The sequence below is a fragment of the Aspergillus tanneri genome, assembly GCF_003426965.1.
Source record: "Aspergillus tanneri strain NIH1004 chromosome Unknown AapTan_9_pilon_pilon_pilon, whole genome shotgun sequence".
Classification (NCBI taxonomy): domain Eukaryota; kingdom Fungi; phylum Ascomycota; class Eurotiomycetes; order Eurotiales; family Aspergillaceae; genus Aspergillus; species Aspergillus tanneri.
In genome coordinates this window covers 801,408-821,762 of record NW_022984636.1, presented here as the reverse complement: position 1 = coordinate 821,762, position 20,355 = coordinate 801,408, and the positions used below count along the sequence as shown (strand labels likewise).

Sequence of the window (20,355 nt, the reverse complement as noted above, 5' to 3'; positions counted from 1 at the left end):
GCTATTAAAACCAAGCGTGCCGTACCTTATCAAGGTAGCTCTATGGCAGAATGGAACCGGGAAAGAATAAAGCCCGACAGGAGTCTATTATACGCAGCAATAGTACCTACGTCTCGTCCAAATCAGGCTCTGTACTGCATAGTACACGATCAGGATCACAATTTAAACAAAGTCCTCTATAATTGAGTCTCGTCTTCAGCCATGTAGGCTACGGGTTGCAGTTTGGCTTGGAAAATCAGAAGATATAAATTAAAAGTATGGGGCAATAGTGAAAATTAATAAGTTTTATTAAATAATATAGTAAAATATATAACTCTAACTTTTATATAGGGAAGTTTAACCTTACTTAACAGACACTCCAATCGAAACACAAGAATATTTTATTAATGTTCTTTTCCAACGGGTCCCGATATTGCAAATAATATCAAAAAATTATTAAATTAACAAATTTCTCAAAGGATTGCTATAAAAAACATGGTGCTATAATTTTTTTATTAGATATTTAGAAAGGCACACTCTCGTTAATTTTAAATAAATATTTTAATTTTAATTTAAAAGCACAGGCTTGGGATATACACATATATATTATCGAGGCTAGGATCTTGATTTTATAGATATTAAGCCAAAGCCTATGCCTGCCAAAAAAAAAGAAAGAACAAATCGAAGTAGTTCCTATTAAAAAGGAACCAGGAATAAGAAAGAGCCAGAACAAAAAAAAAGACAGGAAAGCTAAAGCAGATTTGGAAAGCATTAGATTAAGGAGGAACCTGGTACGATTAACAGCCAGATTTTCCTACTATTGAAGAACTTTGTACAAAATTTTAGAAAAAGAAGACCCTGCCAGCGAGGAGAATATGAAACAACAAAACAGTGGTGAGATAAATGCCCCTGCTGGAAGAACTCGGTTTAAAAAACTCGTTTTGCATAGAACACTGTATTATTTTCTCCCTGATTACTGCTTGCTATATTGATTGCTACATTTATTGCTATATTTATTGCTACATTCATTGCTACATTTATTGCTACATTCATTGCTACATTTATTGCTACATTCATTGCTATATTCATTGCTACATTGATTACTATATTAATTGCTATATTTAATTACCTTATATATATATAGGTACTACGCTTAATTAAAAAAAAAAAGTCCTTCGGGATTCAATCGAGTGTCTTCTTAATGTAGAGTTTTATTGCGTTGTTGTAGTAGTCTGCGCTGCGGTTTTTTTTTTTATCCTTGCGTACTATAGTACTATGTTACTTGTGAATAGCTTTAATATTATAATAATTTAGCATAGGCCACCTTTTTTTAACCTACATGCACTTAGCAAGCTTAACTAGTATATAAATTATTCTCTCTTCTCTTTTTCTCCTCCAACTATCTCTCTCTGTCTCTCTATTACTTCTGTTCTCTCTGCCGATATTGCTAATATCTTCGAATGATCGAAGCTACTTAGTAAATAACTGAGGCGCTGGAAGAACCTCAGACTACCAATATTTCGGCCTTCGATAATTCTACAGACCCTATTGCCCCCATTGCCCAAACGGGCCCTCCTGTTTCTATTGGTCAGCGACGACTCACAACAGCCGACATTCTCTTTATATTTACATTCTTTTTCTTTCCTTCTCCAGCAATTTCTCTTTGTATCTAGCCTACATTTAGGTGACTACAGGTATAGCCCTTAACACTACCACCACCAGTATCATGCTCTTTTGTAAGATATTCTATCTATTTGGCCGCGCATCTGAGGCGCTATCAGCCTGAACGTAGAATTTATACATTACTAATCAGAAATTGTGTGTGCGTGCGGGAAGTGGCAATATAAAATTTTTGAAAGCACGTGATTTTGTCCACATGCTCGATTCAGTCCGCCGTAGATAGTTATAATTTCGATAAAACTGGCTTCCAAATTGGTGTTAGTAAATATTAAACTGAATCACGGCCGATCAATCTCATCTTCCCCTAATTCCCCATCATATCCTTCCTCTACCACAACTGAATCATCATCATCGTCATCACTGTACAAGAATTCCTCATGGTCACTCTGTGCCTCGAAGCTTGGAACCTGAACGAATTGGCCACTACCACTGTCGGGCCCTTCTGCGCGCTTCGTCAAGAAGAACGGATGGTCACTGCGAAGTCGCCAGCCCTGACATATGTATCCCATCGGGGTATGTGAAATATCCTGTCCCTGGCGGCGAAGAGACAACCACTCCTGCAGGAAGTTGAAATGGCCTCTAGCAAGGGCCTCCATGGTCTTCAATGAATCTTCAGGATCTAACTGGAGGCGATCCAACAGAGAAGGATATTCACAAAAATTAAAGTACAGTCGTCCTGCTAGAATGCCGAGCTCGAATGGAAGCCATGCTGGTGGAACCCAGCCTGTCGGGAGGCTAGGAAACGCATAGTAGTCCAGATTGTTGAAGTGTAGCATTCTCTTTGTGAATGGTGCCGCATATAATACTAGGTGCACGGGTGACCTTGCAGCTGTACGAAGAAGAGAAATTGCCTCTTCGGCTTCTTCGGGAATAATAACAATACCGACACCAGTCTCGATACTCCAAAGAAGCCAGTTGACAGGACGCTATACACAATCCATTAGAGAGTCCAAGGCAAGGTGGAGGAAAATAGTTCATACCATAAAGTTATCATTTGTTTTACCCGACTTCATCACAGTTCTCGTGAACTCTACCGAAACGTAGAGCTGCGGAAGGAGTGTTGAAGCGTCGATTTTGTGTTTCAGCCCCAACTCTGATGATTCTAGGACATATGATGCATTCATATAGCCACCTTTATCTTGTAGAATTCCAGTCTGTAAAAAGTTAAGAATGGATTTATGTAGTCCAGGGAATTTCAGCGCTTTCATGGCATGAGGACGTTGCATTTCTTTCTCCTCCTCAATTTCGTAAGCAACCTCTCGCTCTTGTTCTACCTCCTCTAACGCTGAACTGGTCACTGAGCCGTGACCCACATGCGACTGTCGGCGACTCTCCCTAAGCTCTTCCATAAAAATACTTAGTTTTCCACTAAGAGGCAATTTGGCGGTATCCAACGAAGTTGCTATATCATGTTCCTTGTCCGACTTCGGCTCATACAGCTGTTCCAGTGTCTGTTGCTCACTTTGCTGCAAGTACCCCATATATGCCTTGCGATGATCAACATTCGTTAGGAACTCCCTATAACTTTCCACTGCTTGCATCCGATAACAGAAATCTGCACCTTGAGCAAAGTATAGAGACTGCAAGTCTCTAGTATTCGTGCAGGTCTGATGGAGAAGCCAGGAAATGACATCCGATGAATCAACATGTTCCTTTGCACTTTTCTGACGAACATCTAGAATGCTCTGATGCACCTCCAGTGGAGCAACAAAGGTGACAGACTGCGTTGTGCCCAACTGACGTAGCCTCATTGCAGCTAACAGAAATCGTTAGAACCCACTCCACGTACAAGAAGCATTAGACATGAAGAAGGGATTTTTACCTTGGACCGTGTGGTCTTTCGTTTGGTTTAAGCCCAGAGTTAACGCCCCACGAGCTTCAGGCGGCAGCTTTAGATCGGTACCTCTAGTATGGGCTTCGTCCAAGTAGACCAAACAATTATCCATGTTATCAGCGAAAGGGGTTGCTACAAGCGGAGCAATCTTCCCGTTTTGGTACTGGACCCAGGGCTTATTGTCCAGTCCGAAGTAAATCGCAGCCTGAGCCTGGGTATCCTCCTGGAGCCAAGCCCTGACAAGCGTCCGGTTATCCATTTCAAGGATAAAAGCCCCCGCGTCGATGAGGACTCTAATCTTCCTTTGCATAAGATAAGTGACGAGGTCTAGTTCTGAGAATCGGCTACCATCTTTGGTGACCGCAAGCTGGTATAGTCGGTTTCTCTGCTGCAAGAGGTAAGTGAGAACCTCCGCATTGGTGTGTAGCAACTGAGGAAGATCTTGCTGTTTAATCGTAAGAGGAAGAAGCCTTCGATTATCATTGGTGCCACTAAAGCCACTTGTCAACCCCGACCTCCGGACCCCAGCAACTGGAGACATGACAGTCTTGTTGCTAAACAGAGGAATGTCCCACCCGGAGGCCTGCACTTTAACACTGAACTGTTTCGCGTGGGCAGGGAATACATAATTCTTCAGGAAGTGATTAATAACAACCATCTTCATGCGAAGATGCCGCCATATCTCGGTGACTTGGCCTTCGTCATCGACGTTGATGGTGTTCCAATGCCTTAATGGTTCCGGTAATGTGAGTGATGCCTGGGTCCACCGATCATACTCTGTGGCAGGATCGTCAGATCTTAAAATTCCCTGCAAGCTCTGGAGAAGTTGAGGCAGGCTAAGGCCTTGGTTATAGAAGGCAAGACAAGTGAAAAGTATGGACACATCGGGATGGCCCCATTCAGCTTGGTCAGAGGGGACGCCTTTGGCATGGAATGGAACAGCCATGGGATCACGACGCGGATGCAGTCCGTATTGGACGTTCCATCTTTTCTTCAGGCATAGGAGCAAAATACCATGCACGAGTAGCCCACGCAGGAGGTATATGTTCTTCCGGACCTTGGGTGCATCCGGAAAAAGTCCTGAAACACATTTTGAGACTGAGTATTTTATGTGTTCCTGAGAGAGGAAGATTCGTATTGCTTCTTGCTCTTCCTGTGTGCAGTCCCGAATGGGAACAAGTGATATTTGACCACCGCAAATATTACTTATTATTCTTTGCGTCAGGGCCTCTTCGGCATCCTTTCTCAGAAAATACGCCACAGGGAATCCTGTGGCTGTCCGTTCCACAACGTTAATGCTCTGTGGGAATTGTTGAGCAAGATCATGTAGATTATGTGCAACAAGACCGAGGACAGCCATAGTGACTTCCCAGCGATTGGGGTGTCCATCAACCGACAGCAGTGAACCACTTGGATAGATAAGCTGTGTCTTAACAGCCAGAGTGAAATCACACTCGTCAAGGATATCACGGCAAACTTGATCCATCCAGCACTGGGCTGCAACCATTTCGGATGCTTCAGGGATTTTCAAGTCGGATATTCGCTGGATCCCGCTAAGTTTAAATGACAAAACATGTTCGGGAATCCCCACAATGATGGCTGACTTATTTAATTGATCCTCATGGATCCAACGGTATTTCTTAATAAGGTCCGTACCCGTTGGTGTCCGTCGTGAGAATGGGATATGAGTTATCTCTCTTTCCAAGAGTCCTCCCAGGCGGGACTGAAGGACCTGTATAGTTTGCGATAACAGAGCCTTCGGTACTAGAATCCTAGTAAGTGTTTTTCTGTCGGCTAGTATAGAAGCAACCATTGGCATAATAACAGATGTCTTTCCTTGACCCATATTCATTTGCAGAACGGAGTTGGAGCCTGAGCTGGGAGAGATTATTTCTAAGGCCACGGTAGCCTGATCCTCGCGAATCTGCATATTCGCGTCAATTTCCAATAGCAGCCAGTCCGGATAATCAGAAGGCTGCCAATTAACATGGCCGCGGTTCCTATACTCTTGGTGCAGTGTTTCCTTGTCGTTTCTTGTAAAGGCTTCCTTCATCCGGATCAGCTTTTGTAGCTGAACAATCGCCAATCCATATGCAATTATCGCGTCTTTCATACCCGGCCCAAACAAGCAGTGTGATTTTGATCCAAGCTGTTGGAGGATAGACAAGGGCATTATACATGGCCAAAGATTGCTCTGTTGCAGCCACACGAATCTCGAGTCTCCATGTGATAGGGACTCGACAATCTGATTATAATGCTGATCTACACACGTGCGAGCTGTGTGGATTTTATTGTTGAACCACCTAACTCCCTCCAAGTAATCGGTATTCACGCTGATCTTTTGCTTTGCTTCTCGCTCGACCAGTTTCAGTGCAGCAATACTTCCCTTCAGATCTTGACCATATTTCAATTGGACCGGACAATCTGAATTTATAATAGCACCGACAATTGACTCAATCTCCATTGTTTCAGGCTTGATATATGCCTTGGGTTTAATAAGCGAAGTCTGCCAGATGGTTGCGGTCGTCTCGCTAGTCAATTGTTTAAGGCTCTCTGAGTTGTGGTATGCGTTGATCATAGGCCCTGGCTTTTGCAGAAGCGCCCCCCCTAAGAGAGGAATAGAATAATCACACCTTTTGTCTCCGTATATTTTATATGGCAGACATGTAGGGCTTTCATCAACAGAATTTATGGGAGCTGAGTGTTTGTCGAGGATCATTTGAACTTCTTGAACATAGTTAAACAGCTGCAAGTTCTTGTACAATCTTTGCCACTCGGGAATAATCTCCTTCATAGCCAAATGAACATTTAGATATGTCGATTCAAACCCTTCTACAGTGGGCTCCGCACATGGCCACTGGTTTTGCAACAATGCCGCAAATCTCTGACACTCATCGACACATCTCAACTCATGATCCTCCCTAGCGAGCTCCAGCCGACGGATTTCCTGGAGAGTTTTGTTCCTTTTCTTTTTCTTTCCTTGTATAGGAGGATCTCGGTATGGCTCATAAAATGGCATTGCCAGGTTGACTAGTGCATCAAGTTTGATCTCTTCGCCCGCCTCGAATCCAGTGAACAATGAATAAGGAGGATATTGAAGCTGCTTGAGATCATCCAGCAGAAAAAATGCGACAATCGATCGCAAGACTTCCATGTCAACGCCACTTTTATACGCAACGATTCCCAGCAGGAACATAAGGTGGTAAGAGTCTTCCAGTTTGCTGTCTCTGCAGAGAAGAACCAAACTGCCCCATTCGTGACCAAGATCGATATCTAGACACCCATTTAGGGAACTTGTTGTAAAAGAACTAATATATCCACCAATAACAGGCCATTTCTGGAATATTTCCACCAGCTTGGGTGTCGTACGAAGAGATAAAGGCCGCTTCCTAAGCAAGGTCACAACTTCACTCACATTAGATGTGCGTCGAGAACTTGTCCAGCCATCTCGCGTTGCATATGGCAAATCTTGTGGTGAATCGGGTTCTGCGAAAAATATTCCTCTACGTTCATAGATTGATCTTCTCCAGCGGGCCCGTTCTTGGAGGTGTATAGCACTAGACCACGTATCCATGTTATGGTTTCCAATCTCTAAGTGAAATAGAGACAATATCTCTGATTTCTCCACGATTGAGTCAACAACTGTTTTGTACCCATCGTGCTGGATAGTAGTCGTCAGTTTGGGATCCCAGAACACCGACTGCTGGCATTTTCTGCCTTTCGGGTAGTATTCTCGTCTTGGAGTCAAAGTCGAGAGCGTTTCCAGTATTTGAAAATGCATCCTGTTAAGAGGAGTTGAAGGTTGGCAAGATCCCGACTGCAAGCAAGATAATGCTTCTTCTGTGCCTGTACGGCCTGTAAGGGGGTCTGGCAAAAAGAATGAAGTCAATGCATGCAGTTGTGCCTTGTTGTACAGAAGCCGTGGCTCCGGTGGGCTGTAGAGACGCCCGAGGATGTTGTCAATCGTGTATCGTGCATAGGAACCAGTATTTTCTATTCGAACAACAACGTGCATCCCAAGACGCTCATAGAATGGCCTTCCCAGCATTGTGATAACACTACGCTGTGAGCGATTGTGTATATTGCGAAGGATGAGCATGCTTTTGAGTCCATAGAGAGTACCTGCATCCTGATTTGGATCTATCTCTGCGGCTAGCTGCTTACACTGCAGCAGACGTTTCCTATTAACATAGAAAGTGAGGTCCATTCGCTTTAACTCCACGGAGAGGGCTCCTTTCAACGACTGGACCACCATCAGCATATGAGGTTGTTCAAAATCTTCGAAAATTTGTGCCACCGAGGCGAAAAGAGCGCAATGTGGATCAACCAAATGGACATGTCGCCGCATGACTCTGCGAGTCAGGACGTTTATAGTCCAGGCACTATCTCTCCAAATATGAGGTTGTCTCCTAATTTCAACAATTCCAGATTCGATGTCCATCCAGTGAACGCAGTTATCAACTAGTTGGACCGGTAAATCCGATGATTGTCCGTAGCCAAACACATAGCGAGGAATGAGCTCCAATAATTTACCAGATTTCTGCGCTCGTATAATTAACTGCTGCTCTCGATATCCTATATGGACACGGTGACCGTCCTTATCCATCGCAAGCGTATAGCTCATTCCGGGCATGCTCGACGGGAAAGCAACAAGGCGTTGGTTGCCAAATAATTCCTTCAAGCTTTCCGAATCCCGAATATCTGTTGGCAATTTGCCCATCGCTCGCCCATCCACGAGTAGGTGGCCCTCGAGTAGATGGTAATGCAGAACTTGGGGTTCGGTGTGTTCTGCAGCCTGAACGGTTGAAGTAACCCACCACTCGTGCGAATGTAGTAGAAATTCCCACTCAGTATATGATCGCGAGTTAGAAACAACATTCGGCCAGAAAGCATCAATGGCCAATCCTAAGCTGGCGGGATATTTTATAACTGACTCCCGAAGTACAGGGCGCATGGCCTCCATCATCTTGATGTCCCGAACAAGCATACTGCGCGTCCATGGTGTGAATTTACTTAGGTCGATCACCAAACTTTCTTGCATAGCTAGCGTCGCCTCAATAAAGCAGCGGAAACTTTCTGCATCTAGCTCTAAGCTGCTGCGAGCCTGGGGCACGAATGTCCTACGGCACAGGAGGGTAGATATAAAGCAGTACTTAGCCGTTCTTTCTGCAGTGTCCGCTTCTTGGGCATTGCGCATCTCGCTTCTCAGAAGGGTGATCCAAGTAAGTGTGGCTTTCCGAATCGTCAACAGGAGTTCTTGCGCTCGTCTGCGTGATTCCACACAGCAGAAAGCGCAAAGCTGGTTTGTCAAGATAAGCAGGGTTTCCATGTAATTGCTCTCACGCCAGTTAGACGATACCATTTCCACATGTACCATGATTTGCTCAATTAACCTGTCACAGAAGTTAGAATCCCTAAACACGAAATGCACGGCTCGTAATGTATCGTCGGTCGCGTTTAACCTGGGTCCAGCCTGTAGTGCGAGAAGACGAAAGAGCACCATCGTATCCTGAAGGCTGAAGTTAACATTTGAGGATCCCAGCTCGCACAGAATCGAAAACCAACGTCGATTTTTGCCGCCCATAAGATTCTGGTGTGCAATAAACTCGTGGATGCTGATGTTGGATGGGCATTCGGGAATTTTGGCAATGGATGCATATGATGAAGGGCCTGGCCCGTCAGCTGCAAAGGCAGAAGAAGCGTAGAGGGCTGAAAATGGCAGGTTTCTGGGTAGATGCATTGCAGAATGATGCGCCAAAGTCAGCTCCTTGGGAAAATTCTTCAGCCATATTTTGCGTTCTTCGTCGTAGTATGAAAACTTCAATCCCAACGGGAGCAAAACATTTCGAGTCTTTACTGGGAATTTTTTCGATTTGTAATGTGTCCCTAGATATGATTTTGTATCAGACGCTAAAGAAATTCCTCGTCTACTGTTGATGCTGCTGCTATACATTTTCAGCTGGGTGTAATCACAAAGCAACATTTCCGGCTCATCTGAAGCTAACGCTTCTGCCTGATAGCAGAGCGTTGTGATAATATTCCATGTAGAATTTCGATAGGCCGCCACAGGTTTCGGTAAGGAGAGTTCGAAAATAATCGCCCTCTTTTCAACACGCTTGCTCTCCGGCGGTAGAAAGTCCTCGTGGACATCTATCTTAAGGCGCCGACAACACCTACCGTAGTAACAATGACTACATCCCTTAATATCATGGGTCCCATCTGGATGCCTTCGGTCAGTGCAAGAGCTGGATGCCTTTTTCTCGGTAAGATCCTCGTATTCCGCATTAACTCGTTGCAACTCATCCTCCTTCCTATTTCGAGCTGCTAAAGAGGCAGTCTCAATTTGTCCTTGCAAGGCACGCATATTTCTAGCTTCCTCCAAGTCGAAATATTGATCTGTAAAACCTCCAGCATCTGGATCAGTGAAAATAGTCATATTGACCGTTTTCGCTTCCGTACAGCGTCTATCGAGATAAAGCTGGATCCTCTGAAGGCGTTCCATATCAACCCATCTTGACAGGAGTAGCACATCCAGCATCTCGGGTTTTATCCATGGGTGGTAGTCCTTAAGCAAGGGATATGCGACTGTCGCACACCGGTCCATATGCATCCACATCTCGAATATGCTAAGAACAAAAATACTTATTTGCTCGGGATCGTAGTCGTACGCATTCCCAACAGCACCAATATATTCATTAATTTGATGTGCGAGATCTATACATAGAGCTTCACAACGATCCTTGCTCTCTGGGATGTCTCGTGCATCGGATTCAATAGCTCGCTCTTTCTCTGCCAGTAAGAAGTACCGCGTCATCAGTGCTCCGAATTGCTCAGTGGTATCCTTTCTAGAATGCTGCCCAAGCATTGCTGGATCTACCGTACGTTGAACCCACGTTGAAACTTGGGACGGGTTAAGGATATGTCCCATATACCCCAAACTATTCCGCAACGCCAACTTTAAGTCTTTGTCCTCAGCGCGATTTGGAAGCAGCGGTATTCGTCGGCAAAGCGTGTTCCTAAAAGACTTCCATTTTGCTTCAAAGATAGCGGTTGCTTTGCTGATTGACTGTTGACAATATGGCCCAATGGTAGCAAACACCCGTGCATATGCATCCCGCACACCCTCAGATGAATTTTGCTTGTCCGTCTCCAATTTTGCAAGGCGGCGACAGAGCTTTGTCTTGAGGAAATTACATTGCTCTGGATCGATTGTATTGACAGAATCCGATAATAGGCGCGCCATCAGAGTGCACATTGCGAATTTATACTGTATACGTCCTAGTTCAGCTCCCAAACTCAAGTAAAGCAGCCGTTGGATGCACACTCGGAGGGCAAGCCAGAATGGACTTCTTCTCCACGGCAGCTCTGCATTTTCCCAGCACACATCATCTTTGACACGTTTACGGAGTACTGGTGGGTATATCCGACACCCGTTCGACTGCAGCAGTGTCATAAGGAACTGGGTGATTATCGCGGGATTAACTGTATCGCGAGTTTCGGAAATCTCAGCCCCAGCCTTCCGTGTTTTGGGTGTAAATTCATCCAGAACTTCGCAACTTGCCCGCTCGAGAAATGCAGCTAGACTCCTGAGGAATACTGGATTATCAAACACGTCGAGCGGAACAGACACTGCCGATCCTGGAAAGTCCCACTGTAGAGTGCCTTTTGCTGCGAGAACTGGCTCCGCTGCGGGTGAAGTTTCGAATGCTTCAAATATGACTGTTTTCTCGTCGTCACTACGCATCATCACTGTCAGATAACCCCTTAAATCATAAATTATTCTCGTACTTCAATACACTCACTGTGGCTTTCTGATAAGGATGCACGCATTTTGTGCACCGACGTATAAAATAATCGCATTGTTCTGCTGCAGCTTTGTAAGTGCATTGAGCAATGATGTCTCATTAATGCATCCATCATGGTTCACTTCCTTGCATATATTAAGCGCTTTCTCAATGGCTTCCCAAGCAACCGCAGCCTTTTCGTCCAGACTACCTTTAAGACTTTCGAGCGCGTCGAGTACACGGTGCACCAGGTCCTTTTGGACGTCTTGAGCTTCAGCTTCAGAGTCCTGCCGACCAGGTAGTCTCGGGGGTAATACGAGATGATTGAAGGTCAGTGTGAGGGCACTATTTTGTGCAATCATGATTTGAGATTTGAGTTTCAGTATTCAGTATTTTTCGAGCACAATATGAGTTGATGGGAGTAAGAAGGGGGGGGAGGAGTTCAGTGCATTATATTTATTTTATCCACGCTGGACGCGAGCTGTTATTAGAATAAGGACAGCCACTGAGGCAGATGTTACCATGCGAATTGCAAACGCATGCTAGTCCACGACTCAGTTTAGTTACCTCTAAGACCAGTAGCTATCCAGGTGGGATGAATGACCATATCCCTGCTCTGGCATTGGCTTGTCCAACCAATATTTCCTACGCAATGATTAGTACTTTTGCCAGGCGCCAACCAGGTTTCTTTTATGACCATCGTCGCGAATAACAAGCCACGTCTTCGTCATCTCTGCGATGTGACCAGCTAATGGGCTCAGTGTGTCTTTACGCCTAAACGAGGGGGTGGAGATTTCGCCCCACAGAAGAGCAATAATGGCCAGCAAACGGCCGGCGCCAGGATAATGAAGCGATCATATTATTAGGTCAGCTAAAGGGTAGCAGAACGACAAGGGGCAAGTGCCATTAGTCTATTTACTGGTGATAATGTGAAAAGAAACTAGAGGACGTGTTATCTGTGACAACCGGTTTGTAAGGGCCTGCGTGAAGTCGGTTTGCACGAAGTCGGTTTGCACGAAGTCGGTTTGCACGAAGTCGGTTTGCACGAAGTCGGTTTGCACGAAGTCGGTTTGCGCGAAGTCGGTGCGCGGCGTTGTTTATCTATCTCGTTGGTGACGGAGGCGGATGGGTGTGAGATCGGTTTGCAGTATTCGCTGGCTTGCTTGTTTGGCGATGGGGAAGGAGCAGCTGGGTAACGTAGATCACGGGGTCATGCAACGCACCGCGTAATGCAACAACTTCCAACTTCCGACGCGTCTTTTTCAACCAACCATGAAATGGACCACAACGCTCATATTGCAAAAGCGATTTTAGAATTACAATCGCAGGAACGCCCTAAATATGCAGAAACTGTGAGAAAATACAATATCGACAAGTCCACGCTATGGCGCCGCTTCAAAGGCAAAACAGCCTCAATACAGGACGCGAACTCCTATTCGCGACAGAAACTCACCAGTTCCCAGGAGAAAGTTCTTATTGAGCATGTTAATAAGCTATCCAACCGTGGTATCCCACCTACCCCTCAAATGTTGAAAAACATCGCCGAGGAAATTGCAGGGACCACACTTGGTGTTAACTGGGCGAGCCGCTTCCGCAAGCGACACCGTGACCGTCTTCACAGCCTGTATTTGCGGACTATAGACCATCAGCGGAAGGCCGCTGATAATTCCAGGTATTTTCAGCACTTCTTCAGTTTAGTAAGATTACTTTTTATTGCTTTTTTACCGTGGATTCGAGCTACAATACGCGAGCAAATTCTGTTAGGTTATTATATACTAACACGATTTAACTAGCTCAGCGAGAAGATCGAAAAATACAACATCCACCCCTCAAATGTTTATAATTTTGACGAGAAAGGATTCCAAATCGGGCTCTCTCGCTCCACCAAGCGAGTAGTCACCCGAGAGGCTCTTAGGCGTGGGAAACTTCTTGGAGCAAGCCAAGATGGGAACCGGGAGTTTATTACCTTAATTGCGGCGATTTGTGCCGACTACTCCCACCTTCCACCAGCCCTTATTTACAAAGGGGAGTCAAATGACCTGCAGGAGTCCTGGCTTGAGGATTTTAACCATTCAAGCGAAGTAGCGTTCTTTGCTAGTACTGAAAATGGCTGGAGTTGTGATGCACTGGGTTTACACTGGCTTCAGCGTGTATTTAACCAGTATACCAAGCAAAAGGCTGGACGAGGCTACCGGCTTTTAATTTTGGACGGCCATAATAGTCATATTAATCTTAAATTTATTGACTATGCTGATCGGAATCGAATTCTTCTTGCAGTATTACCACCACACTCGACTCATCGTCTTCAACCACTAGATGTTGGGCTATTTTCCGCCCTATCTACGTATTATACTCAGAGTTGCGACAAGCTAATGGCGACTAGCCAAGGGTTAATTCATCTTAGGAAACGGAACTTTTGGCTCCTCTTTCAGGATGCATGGAATCAGGCATTTACAGCCAAAAATATCGAGGCAGGTTGGCGAGCCACCGGGCTCCATCCGCTTAACCCAGACAAAGTACTGTCCCATATTAGCAACCAAAGTGATATTACCCCGCCGCAGACTGCATCATCAGATACGCCAACAAAGACTCCAGGTTCCCTTCGTGCTATTCGGCGAATAGCTCGCCAGTTCCGCAAGGAAGGGCTGGTAGATCCCCGAGTTTCTCAGCTATCACGCGCCGCAGAGAAACTGGCCACAAAACATGAGATATCACAACATGAAAATCGGGACTTACTAGCCGCGCTTAATCTGGCTTGTAACCAAGGGAAACGGAGAAAGGCCATGGGCCTTTTTAATATCGAAGAGAATGGTGGTCAACCATTTTTTTTTAGTCCAGCAAAAGTGGAACTGGCGCGGCAGCGTCAAATTGAACAGGAACAGGCCAACGAGCAGCGCAAGCGAGCTACTGAAGATCGCCGGCTCCAAACAGCCTTAGCACGTGAAGAAAAGGCTCGAGAATCTGCTAAAAAGAAAGAACAACGGGCTGCAGCACGCCAGGCATTGCAGGACCAGCGTGCACAGGAGAAGGCGGAGCGTGCTGCAGAGCGCAAAGCTAAGCGAGCAGAGAAGTTAAAGGAGGCAACCAAACAAGAAGCAGAAAGAGCAGTACGAAAGGCTGAGCGCCAGGCTATTCAAAAAGCCAAGTTACAAGCAACCAGCGCTTTAAATGTTGGTGCGAGAGGGCATAAAAGATGCGGTAGTGGCGACAAAAATAAGGGCCGTCAAAAGCGGCCTCGCGCGACAGGCGCTCAACAACGCAACGACAAGAAAAGGGGGAAAGCAAAGACCGAATCTAACTCTTTAATAAATCAAAATTGTGATCCCACTAATTTAACAGCTAAAGCAGCTCCTGTCGCTCAACACAATTGCAGGAAACTGTGGAGGCCAGTTTCTCAGTCGCTCCGATCTGGCCGAGTCACAAGGCCACCTGGCGACAAATTTTAAGGCAGAAGCGGGGTATATAGATTCTATGGTTAATTTTGCACATTATGATAATGTTTAATAATATTTTCAAATGTTGTGTTAAATACAAGATGAATTTTCGGTTTTGCTTACCGTACTTCACCGCCCAACGATCGGAACCAAGAAACGATCGATTTTGTATACACCGACTTTTCGTTTCGTAGATTTTAAAGCATGATAACAGATAACTCTGTCAATATGGGATCAATTGAATCAGCGTTAGAAGATTTGAAATCGTTGGGACCGGGAGAAGTTCCTAATTATACTTTTTTTGCGAAAAAGCATGGTGTGCACCGAGTAACCCTGTCAAGGCATCATAAAGGGCTTCAAGGCTTCAGGAAGGACCATCACGAAGAACAGCAATTGTCACCCACCAACAAGAAAAATCGCTAGTTAGATGGATCAATGGGCTCTCTAGCAAAGGCTTATATGTCTCTGCTTCAATGATAAGGAATTTTGCAGAGGAAATGGTAAAAAAGCCACCAGGAAAGAACTGGGCAACCCGCTTTATAAAGAGACACCAGGAGGACCTTGTCTCTCGCTATACAACCGGTATGGACTCTTCACGAAAGAAGGCTGATTCAGCCTTTAAATATGCTTTATATTTCGAGTTGCTGGCCCAGAAAATCGATGAATACAACATCCAGAAGGAGAATATCTACAATATGGATGAAAAAGGCTTTCTTATTGGTATCCTTTCAAAAGCCAAAAGGATCTTCTCCAAGCAGCAATTCGAGAAGGATGGCATTCAGCAACGGCTTCAGGATGGGAATCGTGAATGGATAACCTCAATTGCCTGTATTTGTGCGGATGGGACCTCATTATCCCCAGGTCTTATCTACCAAACTGCCTCCAGCAAGATACAAAATACCTGGCTTCAAGACTTCGATCCAACTGAACAATATCCAGGCCCTTGTTCATCCTGCTGTTCCCGGAAATGACGGTATGAGGCGTCAGACCTGAAACCTCGAAGACATTAGGGGCAATGACCCTTATCGATGGCTTCTAGATAATCTCTTTAAGGGCGTGGCACTGCCTTTCCAAGCCAACCATGTTGTCCTAAAAGAGACTTACCAAATGGATTCCTAGCCAAGCCACACTAGTCCTAGGTAATGTGGTATTGTATTAATATATGATATATCTGGATATGCTAGCAACATATCGTTTCGGTCGTCCGGCAGGGATGCCCAATGTATACTAAGAGCCCTAACTGTTAATAGGATCGAGAAACTTGGTGCTTTATCACACCAGCCCCCCTGCTTGGGTTACTGGGCTTGATAGTGTCCTGAAGAAGGAGGTGGAAAGTTAAGGTCCATATCCTCCCCCCAAGAGAAGGTATGGGAATAGGGGTAGCTTCTGTTCGAGGCTCATAGTTCTCTCAGAAGCTTCTTTAGCCGGTGAAGAAAAGTCTCTAGCCAGTGAAGTAATGTATCAGGACAAGCCATATATTGGAGAACTCATCGTCTCAAAGAATCCAGTTAGAAACAATGCAGTGAGGCGTGGGGGGGGGGAAGGAAGGTTCCTCTCTATGTTAGAGATCTGTTGGATGGTGTATTGCACGTCATGTACACAACACCATTCTCGAATGGTATATAGATTTACTCGTACTTGTGTTGATAACCAGCATGGTCAGGGCGAGAACATATCCACCGTTCCGTGTGCACCTAGCATCGTGTCTCCAACCTCTGGTATCGTATCACTCGCTTTGTTGATGCAGGGAACGGCTTATGCGTTGGACAGTACCATTCCGAACTATCTAGAAGGATCACGTGGAGATGTTCAAGCCGTAAGATTAGCTCCACACAGTTGAACGCTGCCACTAATTTCTAAAAATTGGAGTAAAATTTAGGTTCCAGAAGTTAGCCCAATGAAAGCTTCCCAGAACTGTTGATCGTTATAATTAGAACAGCCCTTCTAGCAAAGGGATGTAACAAACAGACCGGCCAACACCCTAAGCCTAAATATCTGTTGTCTGGACACTCTTCGAGAAAAATGAATGCAGTGGAGTTTTTAAGAACTATTTGGTTACATACTTCTTGTTTCTTCGCCTGCCTCGTTCAAATCCCGAACCGAAATGCATTCTTGGTGCCTGCCCGACTGCCAGTGGAACCCCCTTCCGCAATCGAACGCAGCTGCGACTCTTATTGATAAACGAGCTGTGCTCTCTAAGAGTGAGCATCCGACGATCCGCGCGGTCTCATGCACTGATATCAGACCAGGATAAGCTTAGCGTCTCGGAAGAAACAAGAGGCAGGTTGATTCACTCTCAACCCAACAGAACTTAAGTGAAGCTATCATAGAGTTACCTGCACGTATTTTGATTATTACGTGATCTCTAAGGCCAAATTAAAACGGTGCGGATGTAAAGGGGCAAAATGCCTTGCTATCTAATGACTACGTATACACAAAGAGGAATCGCTGGGGGGAAGGAAGTAAAAGCGAAGAGGGAAGAAGCGTTAAGCTCTCATACTACGAGGGGTCATGTCGGCGAAGGCGAAGGCGAGCAATATACAGGCGTAGATTGCGACAGCGGAAGGCGATTCGCTTTGTACAATCATCGATTATAAAAGATACCACTTTCCCGTTCAAATAGAATTATCCTAGCACATGAAAATTTAAAACAGCAAGATTAGAATTCTGTATCCAATTCATGTCCTCTTACCCTCCCCAGTGCCCCGTACGTCCAATCCCTGGCCCTTGTTTCCCTATTGGACTTTACTGAGGTCTCTAACCCCATATTCCCAACAAACCTCCAGCCCTATACACTTTTTGCTTTTGGCATGGCGAATACGAGGTTTCTTCTTAAGGCCATTCGACTACGGGGTCCGTTCCAAGACGAGGCTCAGCTACTGCCTGATCTTATCCAAGTCCTTCTTAATGACTCTTAAAACCCACCCCTACCCCCCAATTCCTAGCGGTACTATCTCAAAGTCTTCGAAGTTCTATTTCCATAAACCTAAATGGTATCCCCTTTCTGCCCACCCGCCGGTGGAGGTTTGCTTGGATAGTAGCCTGCATTCGGACGCTCGAACCACTCGACATGAGCCAGAGGATTTGGGGCGAACAACCTCCGCCGATCCTTACTCCCAAGCCTTCGACTCTGAGAACACTTTGCTGGGGCAAGTCCTACTAGGCGCCGAGAATATTGATCCTGCCATAATAAATAATATTATCTTCCCGGATATTGAGCACATCCAAGCAAGTCAGGATCCTGCTGTCATAGATGGATATCTGTCACAGAGCCCTCGCTTTCCCATTACAGGTGCGCCCTTTCAGTCAAGCCAGCATGGTGCAGAGGACATGGTGATGCTTGATCTCCAGTACCCAAGAGTGGCGAAGCTTTCAATCAGGCACTAAACGCCGCAAGAATCTTGCTTTTCCCGCCTTTCGTTGTCAGTTCTTGGCCATGTCAGTTGAAGATCGACTACAATTCTTGTCTTGGCTGTTTCATAGTGCTTTATTACATTGTGTTTCTACGTCTCCGGACATGAGTACCATATCTGCGCAGTAGTCTTGATCTTAACACGCCAATGGCAGATGATTTTGACTGCGACTACTAAATCTTAATCGGCAAACCAGCTCACGCCCACAACAATTATCCCACAAGAAAGGGCCTACCCTGGTCTATAGAAGAAGACCGTCGTTTGGTAAGGCTTAGAGAGGATCAAAGCCTAGCTTGGTCGGAGGTGGCGAGACATTTTGCACAAAAGTTTCCGGGGAGGAGTAAGGAATCCATACAGGTGCACTAGAGCACGACATTCAAGAAAAAGTGGTTACGTTATTATAGCATAGCGATTAACACGAGATACTATGCGCTTCTCCCTTTCTATCCTCCCTGATGTTGTGTGCAACCCACTCTACCGCTTCCACTGCATTTAATGACGAGCTCTTTTCGTTACCAAAGCAACCCAGTACTCTGTCATGGTTGTAGATCATGGCATCTGGAAACAGGTCACGTTAATTGGATAAAAATATATCGGATATGAGATTTCCGTAACCAAATCAGTTGCCTGGATATTCGTCCCGTCGCCCCAAGGGCAAGCACTGGAGATCGTAGATGGCGAAACAGATGAATTCATCCTGGCGAGACACCCACCGCAATGAAAGAATGCGTTCCCGCTATCCAAGTGGGTCAGTATATCATGTCATTATTTAAATGGCACATCCACAGCCTACCTTTTGGCTAGACTTGCCCCGACGGTTAGCGGAGCATGATCCCAAGTCCAACTGGCTGTTGAAATGAGTGCCATTGATTGCAACACAGCCAGCTGTCAAGACCCCGTTCAAGGCCAAATGGACCGCATTACAGGTCGAGGAGAATATTCCACCCCTTCAGCTAGCCCAACATAGAACAAACAAGTCCGATACAGGGCCTTCCAGGTCACCATGGCTAAGCGAATAGTTGGTCCGGATGGCTGATCCGAATGCGTGACGAATACTTTTGCGAGGAACCCAACAGATCTGGGGCCCTGACTCGAGCCTAGATTCTTGAAAAAAGGATAAACGAGTCCCGAATGCGAAGTAATTCGTTGACCAGGGAGCATATTGCTATATATAAATATCCAGCCCGCATTACAGTCGGTCCATCCGAACCAAAGCGGTATGACTGCGGCCAGGACATGATTGCTCAACAAATTCCACGAACGAAGAGATAAAATTGTTAAAGTAATCATTAGTATCCTGACAAGGCTGCTGCCCAGAACCGACAAAGTAGCCATTGATCAAACACATGTTGGCTCTTCTAAATTTACAGCCGCCATTTATCAGCGGTAGGGAATCTGGAATGCACATTAACTATGTAAGCCCATAGGTTCTGTTAGCTCGACAGAAGTCAATCTGCTGTTCTGCACACCTGGGAGAACAACTACGCCTCACAATGCCTTGAAGGACAGTAGATCCCGCACGTAGATATCCACCATTAATGACCGTCCTTAGAGGGAAAAGATTTCTCTGAGGACACTACCAGTCTCCCCGCTAGGCACCTTGAACTACTATTTGTTGCCGGTCCACTGGTAAACAGAGTTCAAGTAGCAAGTCAGCCCAAATCCTGATGGCAGATCCGCCCTGATCGTCTCCGAACAACTGCAGTCAAAAGAGCCCCACGCCATATGCCTTGTGCCAATGCATTCAATTTCCACCGGCCCCAAATGTCGAGGAATGCGTACCGTCATGGGCTTCGACGATGCGCATTTACTCGATTTCTTACCATGACTGCTGGTCATGTCAAGCTAGCCAGCCTGTTCTGGGAACTGAAACAGGTCTTGATCTCAGATGCTACACGGTATTACAGCATTCTTCTCAGCCGCGCTGGAGCCGGTGTTCAGGAGTTCCAGATGAGACTGTTTGCTGAGCAGCCAACGGCGACCATCTACAGCTTGGTGTTGGCTGGACACACCACCGTAACACTGGTGGAAATCAAGATAGAGGTGGTCAAGCTGCTCGATACGGCCGTTTCCAAAGGGTTCAACATAGGTCAGGACCCGACAGACAACCTTCTCGGCATGGCTGAAGTACCAAGTGCCGGGGAGAACACCGACGTCGAGACGCTCAAGGCCTTCTTCCGAAATCTCCAAAGACTGCAGGCCCTGGTGCGACTCCTGTAGTCATCTTTTAC

General features: G+C 45.7%; 3 protein-coding genes across 3 annotated transcripts; 2 read left to right on the top strand and 1 right to left on the bottom strand.

Moving 5' to 3' along the window:
* Nucleotides 1–1,937: 1,937 nt before the first annotated feature.
* ATNIH1004_011768 (uncharacterized protein) lies at nt 1,938–11,639 on the bottom strand (the record flags this gene model as incomplete). Its single annotated transcript, XM_033576330.1, has 4 exons — nt 1,938–2,585; nt 2,640–3,415; nt 3,482–11,229; nt 11,296–11,639. The coding sequence occupies 4 exons, from the start codon at nt 11,637–11,639 to the stop codon at nt 1,938–1,940; spliced, it is 9,516 nt and encodes a 3,171-aa protein (XP_033420994.1).
* Nucleotides 11,640–17,618: 5,979 nt separating this feature from the next.
* On the top strand, nt 17,619–18,098 carry ATNIH1004_011767 (uncharacterized protein; the record flags this gene model as incomplete). Its single annotated transcript, XM_033576329.1, has 1 exon — nt 17,619–18,098. One exon carries the CDS (start codon nt 17,619–17,621, stop codon nt 18,096–18,098), a length of 480 nt encoding a protein of 159 aa, XP_033420993.1.
* A 1,790-nt stretch (nt 18,099–19,888) lies between these two features.
* On the top strand, nt 19,889–20,344 carry ATNIH1004_011766 (uncharacterized protein; the record flags this gene model as incomplete). The annotated part of the gene is made up of 1 exon (XM_033576328.1): nt 19,889–20,344. The coding sequence occupies one exon, from the start codon at nt 19,889–19,891 to the stop codon at nt 20,342–20,344; it is 456 nt and encodes a 151-aa protein (XP_033420992.1).
* Between the last annotated feature and the right edge of the window lie 11 nt (nt 20,345–20,355).